General features: G+C 34.9%; 1 protein-coding gene across 1 annotated transcript in view; it reads left to right on the top strand.

Moving 5' to 3' along the window:
- The first annotated feature begins 990 nt into the window (after positions 1-990).
- LOC124371812 (asparagine--tRNA ligase, cytoplasmic-like) overlaps positions 991-18,252 on the top strand; it is a 35,858-nt gene continuing 18,596 nt past the window's right edge. Inside the window, exons 1-5 of the mRNA XM_046830166.1 lie at positions 991-1,172; positions 9,048-9,108; positions 9,528-9,676; positions 10,704-10,965; positions 17,765-17,922. Coding sequence (XP_046686122.1) covers positions 9,069-9,108; positions 9,528-9,676; positions 10,704-10,965; positions 17,765-17,922 — 609 coding nt within the window. The 5' untranslated portion in view covers positions 991-1,172; positions 9,048-9,068. The remainder of the gene's footprint in view (positions 1,173-9,047; positions 9,109-9,527; positions 9,677-10,703; positions 10,966-17,764; positions 17,923-18,252) is intronic.

Raw genomic sequence — 18,252 nt, forward strand, 5'->3', positions numbered from 1 at the left:
CACAATCGTCCAAGATAGGGTACTGCCAGAGCTGCAAGTCTTGAAAGACCGCTTCCATGTTGCATCTTTTGAAATCATACTTATTAACTGTATTTCTTGTTTTCATATTGCCATTGCACACAACTTCAATGTCCAAAGGGAGATGATGGGACTCGACAGGCATCAACGGATCCAAAGCCAGCTCAACCGATACATTCTTCAATGAGGAGAATACAAGATCCAGCACAACTTCCCGGTCATTCTTAACCCCATTAAACTGTTGCAAGTGAAAGAGGTTAACAAAACCCAATACAGGCCGAAAGGAAGAATCCCGCTCAGCATCCATGGAACATGTCCAGTCCCTGTTAGGCAAATTGAAATCTCCAACTATAAGAATAGGCCCCTTTGTGCCTGCAGAAAGTAATGCCTCCTCACAGGCAACACAGAAGTCCACATACTGGCTGGCTGGCATGCTGGGTGGAAGATAAACAGCACTTAGAAACATAGAAAAACCAGTAAATCTAACTGATGCAAAAACACACTCAACAGGGCAAGCACGATGCACTATCTCTTGGGAGACCAATCTGTCATGAATACCCAAAATAACACCGCCACCGCTCATCTTGTTTGAGGTTTCATCTGAACGATCGCAACGATATATCTGATAATGTGTAAGGCCAAGTTCATCATCATCTATATCGGGCACAAGGTTTGTCTCTACGAGGATTATCCCCACATTATCCCCACTTCCAAAACCATTAGCTTCTTTGTTTTCCCACACTTTATTAACTCTAAAAAATACATGTTTGTACCGAATAACAACCAATAGAAATCCTTTCATAAACCAAGTAGAAAAAATACAACCACAGAATAGAAAAAAAACCACAGGGAACGTCGCGGCTAAATGACATAGCCTAAACAAAAAAAATCAAGTTGTCGGTGTTGTGGTTTTAGGAGCTATGTTTCGCCACGTTGGTTATAATCACAACATAATTCCAAATCATTGCATCAGAATAACCTGCACCCACAGCATGTGGTCTTGTGGTGTATGTGGTAGTAGTGATGTGGTGCAGTAGAAGTTCAGAAGACGAAATTTAACAGTTCAAGTAACTGTCATCCTACCGCTTTTATCTTCCTCTTGTAGAGTAACTACATAAAAGTGATTGGATATATTTACTTTGTATCTGTTACATGTAAGCAAACGTTATTAGTTGTTTTCGTGTTTTATACATTATTGTAATGTGTATTTACTGTATTGATATTCTGAAACATAGGTTACGAAAGAATGTGACTGGTTATATTCAAAAATAAACCAAGTGTTAATTTCTGATTATCCTACTGGTTTTCGGTTGAAATTTAAATTTTATTGTAGCCAAGTTTGTATTTTACAATATGCTTAAAATTCTTAACCATTTTAGTGTCAAGCACTTATTGTGGGGGTGATTCAGTCAGTGCTATACATTTACAGTCCCTCATTTGTATTTATGATATTTTTGTAGTGATCCTCACTTAAATTGGGATGATTTTTGTTTTATTATGTTGCTTGGATGAGTAGACTATAGGCCTAACTTAACCCTTAAAGCGCTAATCTAAATTACTGTCAAACGCTAAGACATAAAAAATTTTTTTTTTTTTAATTTCCCAATGCTAATTTTGGTATTTATTTACAATACCGTGACCATGAAAAATGGACTTTTTTTCATGGGTTGGGCATTTATAGCCAAGTATTATTATCACAGGTGCATATAAACTGGGGGGAAAGTATATCATTGTATTATATTGATGCCTTTCGGGCATTATTGCATTAAGGATGGAAAATAACCGACAAAATTTTGTCGAACAACACTTGGAGGGTTAAGGATCAGGGGCATCACGTGATCTGGGATTCGACTTTTGCAAGCTCGAGTTAATTTTTTTTCTAAAAGAGCAAGCAGTGCGCAGCGGGCAGGCATCGTTGACAGGATTAACGTCATCATTTCAGTAAAATTGCCAGAGGTACTGTCAAAAACAGAGTTTTCAGAGGATTTCAAAAAATCGTAACTCCTTTGATTTTCGTTGCCGACGAATTTTTTCTTCACTATTGTTTTCAGGAAAAATTGTAGTTTTCAAGAAAAAAAAATGAACATACCTTTCCATGGTCACGTTATTGTAAATTGATACCCTAATTTTTGTTTCATATACCTTGGTATTACTTTAATAAGAAAAAATAATAAACATGTAATATTACATATTTTTGAGAATTTTATACACACGAAAATATTTGAAATTTTCAATAAACTGCATTGCAGGATAATGTACATAGGAACACTATTTGACGGATTACATTACATTTATACAGGTTATTTATAATGAGTAAATTGTAACTGAAGTTCCTGTGTAATTAGTACATAAAATAAATAAGTTCAGTTTAAGATTTTGAAATGTAATAATGTGAAATTCAACACAAACTTATTTATATGATAGCCTACAAGAGAAATGAATCAAATATTGTACTTATAAACCTTATTTATTTAGAATAAATAAACTGGACTTGTATGGTGAAACTGGTATAAAATACAAAACAAATAATTGAAAAAAAATATTACACATAATATACCAAAAATGCGCTCATTCGTCAAAACTTGGATCATCTGGATTAGCTATTATAACAAAAAATTATACTAAATGTTAGTAAAAACAAACTAAAACACTATAAGAATAACAACGGACTGATTCAAAACAGTTTGTTTAACAATATAACCAACATACGACCAACACACACGTAGTTAAACAGCTGAATAAAACGAACGCGTCTGTAGGCGTATGCCGCATCACAGGCCATACAAAAAATGGCGGCGATTGCTTTCAACCCGAGTAGATACCGTTACGTCCACCAATGGTGACAGAGCGTTTTGTCTAGTCCCGACAGTCAAAAGGAACATCGATCTGCTCTCTTACGGAAGTTTTAACAACTAATTCTTCGCCATTTCAAAATTAAAGCTTTTGCGTTTGTAGACGTATTCCGCGTTTAAAGCATCGGCAGTACCGCGTCTTTAGGCTTTAGCCGCGTTGGAAGGGTTAATAATATTTGAAGGGTAGGGTACGATAAGCGAACCCGGTTTTTTATATCGAAATTGGCAAACGATATTATGTAATCACAACCATCGATATAATCAATCGATACTGATGAATTATTTTGAACAATTAACTTTAAAAACCTATATCAACAGCTGTAAACACTTTCAAATAATACACGTACGGTAGTATTTCAATTTTACATGCAAGTAACATTTATTATTAAAAATGGCAGTCAATTTTAGAAAACTACACGACATTGCTTTGAAAGACGATATAAGACATGTCTTTCGACATAAAACGACATAAAACATGTTTTAGTGGCTTCAACATTTTGGACTCGTACTGAAAAACCCATGTTTATTTGAAATTTGTGGGAAAGAAACAACTGTAACTGTCAGAGAAGCAAATATGGTCGTCTTCAGTTTTCATAATTTTGGTTATAATAATTTGTTTGATCACTGTAAACATTAAATTCATATTTAAATTTAAAAGATATGATTGTTATTGAGGACTATAGATACTTTTATATCGATTGGTAGTCTAGGATTTGAGATGCGAATATTAGGTATCGATGATTTCATTCTTCGATATAAAAAACCGGGTCCGCTTATCGTACTCTACCCTATTTGAATTTTAAAAAACTATTGGTAAATTGTGAACTTAACGGCTGAAGTGACAAAATACTAGTTTCGCATTATTAACCTATTGCTATAGTCCTCCTGAATATACACTTTCAATGGGTGGAAATGACAAAATAGCAAAATTATAGAACATTAAAAGTGGAACTACTTTTGGCTGCAGTATAATAAGAGGCCACCACCACAATAGAATCATAGTATATCCTTGGAAACAGTAAAAAGTAACTAGATGTTAAACTATTTGGGTAGGGTACGATAAGCAGACCCGGTTTTTTATATAGAAGAATGTAATCATCGATACTAATATTCGCATCTGAAATCCTAGACTATCAATCTGTAGTCCTCAGTAACAATCATATGTTTTAAATTAAAATATGGATTTAATATTTACAGTTATGAAACAAATTATTATAAGCAAAATTAGGAAAACTGAAGACGACCATATTTCCTCCCCTCACAGTTACAGTTGTTTCTATCCCACAAATTTCACATAATGGATTTTTCGGTACGAGTTCAACATGTTGAAGCCACGTAAAACATGTCTTATCATCTTTTAAAGCCATGTCGTTTAGTTTTCTAAAATTGACTGCCATTTTTAATAATAAAATGTATTGTATATTTCAATTTTACATGTAGGTAACATTTCGCTTAGGTTAACCAAAACTAATTTCGTACATGGATTTATCACTTATTTGTAATGCAAGCCTAGTTTGTATTCATCAAGTTCCAACTCTTGCAAACTTTTGACAACATTTCTGTACTCAAAGTTCATGAAATAAAGAGTTTTGTCTATTAATTGTCTTGTGTTTTTAGTCCAACATAAGCTTTCCATAGATCAGTAATGATTTTTATTCCATGTTTAGTATGTTTCACAACTAATGGGATTAGTGATTCGGCATCACGTTATTTTCGGAGTAAATCTCTAAATGGAATCTACCACGTCTTCTCTCCCTCTTATAAATGTCTACGTCAGACAAAATTCTTTATTTGTAATCTTAAAGATCAGAATGGTGTCACATTACATGAAGATTTTCAATTTGTTTCAAAGTTAACAGATACATCTGGTCAATAAATAGTTCTTATATATAAGTTTAAATCTTCTATTTGGTGGGTTTTACAGTCAAGTAATTATAGTAATGTCAATTTTCTTCACTCATCCAGTTTAAGAACTCATCCAGCAAGTAAAATGGTCGTTCTTTAAGCCATCGTGTCAAGGCTAATTTCAGTCCATCATGCCTATTACCCATGTACCTTCTAAAAGGTCATGTGGTAGGCAAAATGTCAACAGGCTTATTTGCTCTGAGACAACTGGCAAAGTACTGTAGCTTGGAAACATTAAAAATAATATATTTTTCTTTAGTTCACTCACATCTTGCTTATGGGATAAGCATATATGGAGCAACAAAAAAGGGAAATTTAGATAGTATTTTAATACAACAAAAGAAATCATTAAGAATTATGTGCAAATTAAAAAGAGAAGACTCAGTCAAACATCTTTTTGCTAATCTAAAAATATTAACTGTATATGGGCTCTATATTTGAGAAACTATGACTTACGTGAAACAGATCTTTGACCCGATTTTATATGTAAATAATCATATTCACAACACTCGATTAAATAGACAGAACACATCACACATCAATTAAACACATCATTTAGATTTTTTTAAGAAAAAACTAAATATATAGGAACAAAGTTTTTGTATATGCTACCAAGGCATATATTTTACTGGAAAATAATTTATGTAAATTCAAATCTAAAGCGAAAGGTTATTTAATAAATTTATCTCTTTATTCACTAGATGAATATTTTCTCAGCTAGAAGTAAGCAATTCTGACCTAACTGTTATAAGGAATCTAGGAGGGGCCATTCTATGTTTGGTATATAACATAATATATTGTAATATAAATAAAATCTATATTAAAGTCCTATCTAGTACTAAGTCTTGACCTTTTGTAATTTGACGCTATTTATTGTACCTTTGTACATAATATGAATAAAGAATTCTTGAATCTTGAAAGTCTTCCACGATTTTCTTTTTCCAATCCTTGCTTCGTCGATTTCAACTACCACTCCTTCGCTACACAATAGTTCTTCTTTTTCAGATTTGTATCCAACCAAACAAAACAACTGAAATCATATTTTAAAAACGTTTCATTTCATTTCTGCATGTACTTATACCGTTTAAAACTACTCATTTACCAAAGTGTCTTAAGTAGTTCGTTTCCAACTAAAATAGTACATGATTTTTTATTATGCTAATTATATCAAACTTTAAATGTTTAAAAAATTTTTCTCCATTGCGTTCCTAGACACATTGTGTTTGTTCTGACATTTCTTGCAGCGAAACAAATCCGTCTGATTCTCACCTTTAATCCTGGTATTCATCTCCTCATTATAAACTCGACACCTCGGATTTAAAGGAACTAGCTCCTTTTCTTGAAACCATTGTTCAGTATTAATGAAAACTTTATGATGGCTAATACTTGCACATTCATACCCATCTTGTCGTCACTAGCCTTCTTCAACATAAACGAAATAACAACTGCTGGTAATGATGTCACTAGCATCAGCTGATAATGGTGTCACTAGTAACAGGTGATAATGATGTCACTAGTAACAGCTGGTAATGACTTCACCAGTCTAAATAAAGCTGGGAATAATAATTATAAATATCTGTAGGTCAAATGTCGTACTCGATAGTATCGATATTTAAAATTGATAATCATCATCTGATTGCATTGGTGGCCGCTAATTGTACTGTAGCCATAACACATGAATACACAACGAACTTATATTCCCACTTTGAAAAAACAATGACCAATTAAATAAGAGTAAATTAGTTTTTTAATATTTTAAATGTTTACATAATCCACAATCAAATACATAAATATCTTTCAAAACTAATTAACTTTATTAGAGTTAATGCTTTGTGATTGAGTAATGGATTGTTATCAAAAAGGCAGTGAAGGGTACTGCAGGAGATGGCTGATGATGCTTAACTAAAATGTTCTGACCACTGAACACTTCGATAAGCTATCAAGACAGTGATATGTTATCTAATGACACTGAAAGTCGTAGATAAGATGAAGCACAGTACACAAATTTACATTTTCATTTCAATTAGGCTATTAAAAATCCAGGTTATTTGTGATTTCCACCCTCTTAAAACCATATATATTTTATTCAGGAGGATGAGCAGAATACGTTAATAATGTCGAAATTTTTATTGGCTACTCTGGCTGTTAACCTCACTGACACCAATCTATTAAAATTTTGTAGATAGTAAAATATTTAATTTTGAAAATACAAAACTTGTATGTAATTTTATGATTTTAACCCTTTGAGTGCCAAGAGCCAATTGGATCGTCTTTACCATTATTTGCAAGAAGTGCCAAGAACAATCTCATTGTACCGTATTAATCAATTATTAGCTATTTTAAAGTTTATGGTATGAAATGATTTTTTACTTTGATTACATCAGATACTACTAAAAATATACGAGGGGTATTAGAAAAATAAGGTTCCCTATGCCGCCGAGACACAATGCGATATGTTGGGAGAAATCAGGAAACACTGTCTTACTCATCAGCTTTCCCTCTCTCTATCCATACCACTCGCGCCTCGCTTCGTCCAACAGTGCCGGCCTAGCTGCCTTCGAAGATGGAGCTTCCTATCGTTGTTACCGCCAGGTGCGAAATTCGTGCTGTGATACGTTTTTTAAAATGCAAAACAGATTTCACCTACTGAAATTTATCGTCAGTTAATCGAGGTTTATCGGGAAAACTGCATATCTGTTCAACACGTTCGGAAATGGTGTGGAGAATTCAGTGAATGCCGCATGGAAATTCACGATGAAAACCGAAATGGACGGCCTTCAGTTTCGGATGGAGTTGTTGCAAAGTTGAAGACAATATTGCTTGAAGATCGGAGAATCACCATTCACGAACTTGCTTTGCTTATTCCTGAGATTTAGAACTGAGACGCGCGATCCAGAACCGCCGGAGAGGAAGATAGTCCAATGGTGTGACGCTTCTCCATGACAACACTCGACCTCATGTCTCACGTCAAACTCAAGAACTGCTGACAAATTTTGGCTGGGCTGTTGTGCCCCATCCCCCCTATAGCCCAGACCTAGCCCCAAATGATTATCACTTATTCCCAAAATTAAAGGAACACTTGGTTGGCCAACGCTTCAGTACCGATGATGAAGTCAAGAAAGAGGTTACTCGATTCCTCAAAGGATTGGCGGCAGAATTCTACAACATAGGGATAGAAAAATTGGAGCATCGTCTACAAAAGTGTTTGGACAGAAACGGTCATTATGTGGAAAAATAGCTTAACTTTTAAGTTTTAAATTGATGTATAACACTAAGTAGAAATATAGAACTGTCTATTTAAAAAAATCATGGGAACCTTATTTTTCTAATACCCCTCGTATAGAACGTGTTAACCTACCGTCCCTTGAATCAAGACGCTTCACTCATGACGTTCTGTTTATGCACAAGCTTGTAAACGAAATCCTTGATTGCTCAGCTCTTTAGACATGCACAATAAAGTTGTTTCCTAAATATAAGACTCAGAAGAGTCAACAGTTACAGTTTTTTTTATGGTTCTCTGAACTTGCAATTTGAAATTAAGTGCAAATATCTCTTTATAGGTAAAGACATAGTGTTTCAAACGCAAACAAAACACGCTTATAAAACTGCAGAAGCAGTTAACTAAATACGTTCTAGCTAATAGTTAAGTCAGCCTATTTTCACGGATTTCTGACTAATAGTAGACTATTAAAATTTTTCATCGCATTGATAAAAATTGGTTTTAACAGTTTTTACATTTTTATGATGGTTTTGATTATACACATTTTTTACAGGCCAAAACAAAAATATAAATATTGGCCAATACATAACAAAGTTATGTTGTTTTTAATCAGCGTACAAGAATAATTGTTTGAATTGACATACTATTTTTGGATAACGTTTTAAAAGTACTCTAAACTTTTTTTGACTAGAATCCAAACAAACATTACTGGCACTGAAAGGGTTCATGAATGTTATTGTATGCTAGTTGAAATTATTTGTTTAAAGTGTAGGAAGTTGTAATTAAGTTTATTTGCATTGTTTCCAAGTTAGTCTATAGTTCCTTTTGTCCACGTGGGTAGGACTTTATGTTGCAAGGTTAGTGGGAAGTATAGTTAGCTTAAGTGAGGATAATTCTCGTATTAAATAATTGCAATCAATTAAGCTATGTCAGTGTTTTGTAACCAGTTACAATAGGTTCTTATTGAAACTGTGGGCATTTATATTTGTAAATACAGTACCAGCTTTCTAACTCACTATTACAAGGCTCTGAAACGGTTTTGATTGTTCCAGGCAATAACCAAGGTTTACAAGATGCCAGATCTGGAGTCAAAAATGGGTGATATATCATTAGGTAAGCGAGTATAGGCTACATTAAGTTGATTAATATTAAGCGACTTGATTAGAAGTGTAGATTCAAATAATTTATCTTGAATTTTAATTAAGTGTTCAGTAAACATACTCTGGTTATATATCTTCTATATAAAATCACTTGTAAGTAGATAGATTATAGATCGTGTTTTTAATTTTTCTCATATACTCCCATATCATATGTACAATACAACCGTTAAACAAGTAATTTTGACCCAATATGAATATTTTTCCTCGCAGAATCCCTTAATATAATTGTTCAAAACTAAATCTTTACTTTAGTTTTTAATCAAAATACTCATCTAAGATACTGATCAAATTGGATTTTTCTATATGATCATGCCATTCTAATATTTATGACTTATCAAAACACTGTCAGTAGTTAATTCGCCTTGGTTTCAGGTGAAATATATACGTCCGAGAAGACTGGCTGCGATGACACTGGAGATGGAACGGAAAATAAGCCTTTCAAGACCGTTTTGCAGGCAATGAGGCATGCTGGGAAGGAGCCATTCCCAACTATATATGTAGACGCTAAGGAGGAGGGAAAGGTTTGTACATTTTGCTTACTCTATTAGTTTCTTATTTTAGGCATCTTGATTGAGATTATTTTGATGTAAAAGATTTTTACTCATTAGACGTATCTACTATTATTTAATTACAATTTGTCATGCTAATGGGGTCAGGGGGTAATGGCCAAGTACTGCTAGTAAGAGTGGGTGATAGATGTAATCTTCTCAGATGTAGTCTGTGTTAAAGGATATCCTTATCCTTTGAAATATCGGTACTTTGAGATTATACCGACCACACCAGTATGAAGAACACAAAAATATAAATTTATAGAAACAAACATGATAGAACGAAAAAACAACTCTGTAATTACAAACTTACAAGCATTTTCAGGTATCGTGATCGGTATTGTTGTCGCTGTTATCTTATCTTTCTCGAGAATCCCGATTACGGCAGGCCGCGCGGCATCACATGATTTGCAAGGTACATAATTGCCTTTCCATTAAAATTCAATTTATATTTCTGATCAGTTCCTCTAGAATTTGATATTTTACTGATAGGTACTATCTCGAGGGATGTTTTTCTTTCGTTGACATCAGCGCGGGTGCTGCCGAAGCCCGCGCTGATGGCCGGAGGCACTCGCATTTTGGGTGGCGGAATGTGATCAAGAATAAAAACAAGTTTTGAGTGGTTTTTCAATAAAGAGTTTAGTTTTAGTTTGGTAATGTTTGTTTTTGTTGAATTTTTGTGTTTGGAGAAATGTAGAGGTAAAACACGGAAGTACAAGAAAGCGACGCGACTCAGCAATCACGTTATCTACTAGACCGCTCGACTTTGACCTCTGTCTGAGGATGGGGAGGGGTTTGCGATAAGACAATTCCTGTTTTATATTGACGAAATATTGTTTTACGCTAATCTAGTAATCAGTAGAAGCGAAATGTTAAATAACGATTCATGTCTGGGTGTGGTCGGTATAATCCCAAAGTACCGAAATATCTAACAGAATGATCCTTCTGACGTAAAAGCATTTAATACCTTTCAGCCTAAATGTGTTTCAAATTATTCCAGAAATTCGAAGTGGTGGCAAAATCTCAGCTCAAGAAGGTCCAGAAGATATGGGTACGAGAGAGTTACAAGTCCGCAGACAAGGCCAAGAAAGAAGAAACAGATGCGGATAACAGGTTGAAGAATCTTGAAGAAGCAAAGAAGATCAAAATAGAAGAGGACAAATCTTTACCAAAAGCGAAACTTATAAAAATCTTCAATGGTAAAGAACATAGAGGTAGCCGTGTGAAAATATATGGCTGGGTTCATCGGTTGAGAAAACAAGGTATGTCATAATTGTTTGGGGTTTCATATGAAAACTGAAAAATTTTTCATAATTCTATGGGATTCTTTGTATGGAAACAAAACCATTCCAATATTATCACCGATATTACTTGTACAATCTGCATAATCATTTAGAAGAATTTTAGTTTACAGTAAAATTTGATGGTAATACAAATATGTAATTGATCAAATTTATACTGTCAGGTTGGTAATGTACAAGTGTCTCAACATGAATGCTCATGCCGCGTTAAGCGGCTTCTGCCAACAAAAGTCAGCTTAAGACGTACTAAACTATATTGACATGAAATATCAATGTTTAGCCATAGGAGATTGTATATACTTATTTATCAGATATGATCATATAAAGACCTATTCAAATATATCAATATTTATCTTGAATATTGGTGTCAGAATCAAGAGGAACACTAGTAGCTTCTGGCTGCACATCTGTGGTTCCAATTTTAACATTTAAAGTGTAAAACAGCGTTATATATAAGAATTCATCTCAAATCCATACATTTTTCACTTCAGAATCTTTTCTGCTTCAATGCCAATGAATTCTTAAAAATACGATCATCTATAAAGTGTAATTCTTTAATTTTTATTCAGTATAGATTTTTGCACAAGACTTAGAGCCAAGATGAAGATTGATTCCAAGGCAGACGAGTACAAAATAAGAATTGACTATATATATTTATTTATTGATTTCATACAGGCCTACAGTAAATGCATATATATACATTAATAGAGGTTTTCAAGTCATATGTGCAGACTGATAATAAAGGACTGATTCCACTTTTTATATCGGATCTCTTGATTTTGGTTCTCAGTTATCGTTCCAACATCCAACATGGCTGCCAGCCAACAATCTCAGTGAAAGTGCTCCAGTAATAAGTTATAGTTTTAGTGGTATAAGTACAAAACAACACCTAACTTGTGCACACTAACGACTGTCAAGTACTGTGAGTATTTTCCATTTTAAAAAATCAAGAAAACAAGTTCAATAACAACAACTTTACTTACTGCAAGAATCCTAAGCATATGACATCAACAAAGAACACTTAAGTAACCATTACCAAGCTTAACAATACAAAAATATATGTATATTTTACATATTAAACAACACTATTTCTGACAAAGGAGAAGCTCTGTTTAATTTAAAATAACATTTGTAGGAATAATCTGGTACCATATGGTAACCACTGGAAGCAGTGCTGACTGTTCTGACATCTCACATTCCACACCTGACCTACTACCACCGCCTGACCTCATTACAACCAGCTCAGCACTTGTTACGCAACCTGCTGACAACTGCTAGCAGCTGTGTACTTACTGACCTAGCTTAAGCTGTACTCCTGCTCTACTCTGTACCTAGCTGTACAAAATGCCCACAAAATATCCTTGTGGCAATTGTGATATAGGTGTCAGATTTTCAGGAATAAAATGTACAGGAAAATGTAAAAAATGGTACCACTCAGGATGCCAAAACATTCCAGAAAAAAGCTTAAAAAAATGGACCGATTCTGAAATTGCAAAATGGCAATGTATTACCTGTAGAAGAGACCAACAGCTTGATCAAGAACATAGTGATCCAAATTTAAATTTAAATACAACTCCAATCACTCCAGACCGTTCTTTTCAAGGCCTTGAAAATAGTTTTACTCAATGTGTTAGTTTTGGAAGCACAACTCCCTCTATCCCTCCCTCTCTGACTGACTTAAAACTAGACGAAGTAAAATCTAAACTGATTGACCATGAAAAGCTAGAAGATCAGGACTTAGAAAAATCTCTGACCCTAGCTGCAGAGGCCGGAACAATCTTACTACAGGAGAATAATGAACTGAAAAATAACATCCACTATCTAAATAGTCGAATTTCTCTACTTGAAGCCAACTCACTTAGTATGGAAGCAAAAGTTGAAGAACTCTCAGCCATAGAAATTAAACATATACAGAAAATTGAAATCCTGCTAAACAACTTGGAGGATGTAGAGCAGGAGCTTATTAAATGTAAACAAGATAAATCTGTTTTACAAAATATTTTTGAGGAACACGACATAAAACAATCAGAAATGCTCACTGGTTACCTATATAAAATAGACGAGCAAGAAAAAATCATCTCAAAATTGAAAACAATGACTGAGCAAACTGATAGTTACAATTTTAAAACTTTTAAAGACATGGAAACCCAAACAACCTTTGTTAGCTCACAATCGACAAATCCTAATCCTGCTTCTTTGTTGGATCTAGCTCTTGTCCTGGAAAAATTTGACCATATGGAGCAGTCCATGGCAGATCTTGCGAGTTATGTCTTGAATAATTATGCCCCTCTGCCAGCCCTTAAGGCTGATGTCCTGAATACAATAACGGGACAAGAAGACCAGAACAAAGAAATGAATATAAGGAAGACACAGAAGGCTCGTCTTACTAAATTAAAGCCAGTTTCAGAACTAAAAAGTAAAAACTACCCAATAAGACAAACTAGAAAATCAAATTACTTTAGTGTTTCATTACAAGTAAAAAAGTGTAGAGACCACAAAACACCGGAATTTGATCTAATTACGCCTGACCAGACTATACAGAAGAGTGGGGGAGCTAGACAAAGCCCGTCACAAAAACTGATCAGCTCTCTTGCGACACAGGGTTCCGGCCCGATACCTGACCATCATGAACAGATGAGTGGGGGAGCCAGACAAACCCCGTCACAAAAACTGATCAGCTTTCTTGCGACACAGGGTTCCAGCCCGATACCTGACCAGCATGCACAAAAGAGTGGGGGAGCCAGACAAACCCCGTCACAAAAACTGACCAGGACTCTTGTGACACAGGGTTCCGGCCCGATACCTGACCATCATGAACAGAAGAGTGGGGGAGCCAGACAAACCCCGTCACAAAAACTGAAAACACCAGACACTCCAGTACTAAATAGCAATAAGATAGTTGTTGAAGCGCAGGTACATTTTCCAAATGACTATTCACCACCTAGACAAAGTACTTTTTATAGAGTTCATCCAGAAAAACATTTTTTAGGCAAACATCCAAAGGCAATTCACAAATTCAAACAAAAATACAAAACCAGGATCTTTGTAAATCCCCATCACCCTGCAAACAAGTTAACCTAAAAATCACTGTTCTACATCAGAATATCCAAGGACTGAAGAATAAAACTAACAGATTAGTCCACCTTCTTGAAGAAGTACAGCCAAGGATCTTAATACTCACAGAACATGGACTTAAAGAAGACATTTTAAAAAATATCAAAATTTCTGGCTACACACTTGCCACCTACTTTAGTAGAAGTAACCATACTAAAGGAGGAGCAGCAATATATGTTGACGAAAACATATTCCACCTGACAGAGACAATCCCTGTTTCAGCATACTGTCAAGAATTAATCTGCGAAACAGCAATGATTAAGCTAACATTGAACAAGAAACCATTATACATTACTGGAATTTATAGACCTCCTTCTGGTAACCTTCATCAAGCACTGAGTCTAATATCAGAAATGTTGGAAAAAACAAAAGCAGAAAATCACCCCATTCTGTTATTAGGTGACATCAATATTGACTGCTTAAAGACTGACAACGAAAACAAACAACTTAATAATGTTTTGGCCAGTCACAACATTTATAGATTGAATCTACCTCCTACTAGGATTACATCGAATACAAGGTCTTCAATTGACTGTGTTTGTACAAATCTACCACTTGAAGACGTAGAAAGTAAGGTATTTCACAGCGGCCTATCTGACCATACTGCACAACTTTGTACGTCACAAATAAGGACTTATCAGGAAAACACCTATTACAGTGGAATGAGCCAAAACTATTCCCAGAATAACCTTAGTATGTTAAATGCTTTACTGCTACAAGAAAATTGGGATGAAGTGCACAATGCTTACACTGCAGAAGAAGCATATACTAAATTTATGTCAATAGTTACCATGGCTCTCAATCAAGCATGTCCATTAAAGAAAATTAGAAGGAAAAAGAAGGTGACAAATAAACATTTTGTAGACCATCAGGTAAACTTGCTAAAAGAAAACTTCCTTCAGAAACTTCTAGTATATGAGAAAACAAATAATGAAGAAGATAAACGCAATCTAGCAAAGGCTAAGAAAGAATATGACCTGAGGCTGAGAAAATTAAGACAAGAGGCATCAGCCAGTTTCATAAATAGAGCAGAAAATAAATCTAAAGCCTTGTGGAAGATAATAAACGATGAAAGACAGACAAAAAATGTAATACAACAAACACTCAAGCTTGAAATTGATGGACATGTAGAAGATAACCCCTATAAAATTGCAAAGCATATGAATCACTTCTTTACCAGCATCGCTGAGAGAACGCTGAAAAACAATCCTAAACCATCCATAGACCCACACACAACCTCGGACACTGGCCATGACTTACATAACTACCAACACGCAAGCCAAATAGAAATACAAAATATTATAAAAAATCTCAAACAAAAAACTTTTGCAGCCACCGACAATATCTCCACAATAATACTTAAACATTGTAAGGAATCACTAACAATCCCCCTCACAAGTATTATTAACAAATCATTGAGTCAAGGTCAATTTCCATCAGCCCTAAAACTTGCAAAAGTTTACCCAAAACATAAAAAGGGGAGTAAAACCGAAGTTGGCAATTACAGGCCAATATCAATATTGCCAACTTTCTCTAAAATCTTAGAAAAAGTTGTCCTGAGAAGGCTTTTGGACCACTGTGAGAAGTTTAATTTATTAACTGAGAGACAACATGGTTTCATCAAGGGAAAATCAACCATGACCGCCCTGACCGATTTTGCTGACTACATAATTGACAACCTTGAGGAAGGAAAACATGTTACTAGTTTCTTCCTAGACCTGAGTAAAGCATTTGACTGCTTGAGCCATGATCTCATATTACACAAATTAGACAAATTAGGAATTAAGAGCACAGCCAAGATGTGGTTTAAAAGCTATCTTAAAGACCGAAAACAAATAGTAGAAATAAAACAAGCAACAAGTGGAATCACAGCAATAACTAGATCAAGACCTTTACCTATAAATCGAGGAGTGCCCCAGGGGTCTGTTTTGGGACCAGTATTATTTATACTGTTTACAAATGACATACCCGAACACCTGGACAAATTTTGTACAGTTTCAATGTACGCTGATGATACCACCTTGCTCTTGAGTGGACAAAAAGACAATCTAGATATCAGATCATTCACAGCCTTGAACATGGCTTATCAGTACTGCCACTCAAATGACTTGGTGGTAAATCCAGACAAAACTAGTCAAGTCGCATTTGGGAGAAGGTGTGATGAAGTACCAACAATACCCGACGTGGAAAGAAACACCCAAGCTAAATATTTAGGAGTCATTGTTGATGAGGGATTTACCTGGTCACAGCATGTAGACAATCTTCTCTCCAAATTAAATTCCTCCCTTTATATGATCAAACGTACAAAATCTATAAGCGACATATCTACTGCGAAAATTGCCTACCATTCCTTGTTTGAAACTCACATCAGGTATGGCCTAATGATATGGGGAGGAACTTCTGCAAGTAATCTTCAGAAAGTTTTGATTCTACAAAAGAGGGCCGTAAGAACCTTAGCTGAGCTAGGCCACAGAGAAAGTTGTAGAGAAGCCTTCAAAACCCTGAAGATTATGCCAATAGTAAACCTCTACATAAAAGAAGTCATCTTGTATGCTGTTGGACAACCCCTGACGCAGAATAGACACCTACATGACTACAATACTAGACACGGTACTCGTTACCAACTACCAGTTCACCATCTCTCCCTATATGAAAAGAAACCCTCCTACATGGGCATGAAGCTGCACAACCTTCTACCTGAAGAATTGAGATGCCTCACCGGGAGAAGACTGAAGACTACTCTTACTGACTGGCTAATTAACAATCCTTTTTACTCACTTAACGAGTTTATTGAAAGAAGACAATGAACATTGCCATTTGAAAAGCTTATTTTTGAAATTGTAACAACTGTTTGTGATGATTTTATTTGACGCCATTTCAATACTTAATGTATTTGAAAATAAAGAATATTTGTATTTGTATTTGTTCCGTCAACTTGATCATTTTTAGGCACAGTCTTTTAAAAATATGATCATACCTAATATCTTGTGACTCAGCATTAAAAATAAAAACTGCTATAGTAAAGTGTCATCATTGAATACAATGTAATAGAGAGCTACAGTGCTCATAATGTGGATTCCTTAATACACACATGATCACAACTACTTATTAGTTTCACACCGTGCAATCTTGTCTTCAAACAAAAGTATGCTAAATTTGCTATTTGAATTGTCGTTTTCAAAAATTAGTGGCAGCTAAATTTTTTCTGGAAGTTGGAAATGGGAAATAGTTTTGTTGTTGTGCTTTTGACTTCTGTTTTGCAACCGACTTATGTGTATTAAACGGACATCTTCCTGGTCGACTAGCAATCTTTTAATGTAAACAACAACTGTCGTAATACAATTCCATATTTACATGGAGTTGACGTGAATCGAAAGTCCATCGCCATCAGTCACCATTACGGTCCTATATGTTGTATTCCGTTTCAAATTTCAAATGATGAATCCATTAAATTAAATCTAAAAATAGTTTCAGAGATAGTAATATAATTTAATACAATCAGTTTACATTGCAACTTGAAACGTAGTAACACATTTAGTCTAATAAAATGAGCTATACAAATTTTGATTATGATTGAAAGTATTATGTTTATTCTAGAGTTTGTTCACCTTTAGTTAGTTATTTGCATACCATATTTATTTGGCAGGGAAGTCGCTGATGTTCATTACACTACGTGACGGCACGGGTTTCCTGCAGTGTGTGCTCAACGACGTGTTGGTGCAAACATACGAGGCTCTGGTGCTGTCCACAGAGTCTTCGGTGCTGCTGTACGGTGTGCTCAAGGAGGTTCCTGAAGGAAAGAGTGTAAGTGATAGAAGTAATACCATCCAAGTACTTGTTTGGAATACGTTGTGCAAGAGAAGAATGAATAGGCTGTGAAATTATGCATCGGACTGTAAGTCTTTGGACTACGAGAGGGAGAGAATATTTGCAGCTGGTTCTAGCTGCTGACTTGCTGTCTGATGAGGACTCCATATTGAGCCGTAAATCATTGGACATTCTCAATTGCATCAAGAGAATGAATGGTCATAAACATTCTCAGTGAGATATTAACATAGCTATTGTGTTTTCGTTTGTCATCAAATGTAATTCATCTTAAAATCTTCATTGTTTACTGGTAACAAAAATTTTAGC

The sequence above is a fragment of the Homalodisca vitripennis genome, unplaced genomic scaffold (genome assembly GCF_021130785.1).
Source record: "Homalodisca vitripennis isolate AUS2020 unplaced genomic scaffold, UT_GWSS_2.1 ScUCBcl_2018;HRSCAF=6358, whole genome shotgun sequence".
Classification (NCBI taxonomy): Eukaryota; Metazoa; Arthropoda; class Insecta; order Hemiptera; family Cicadellidae; genus Homalodisca; species Homalodisca vitripennis.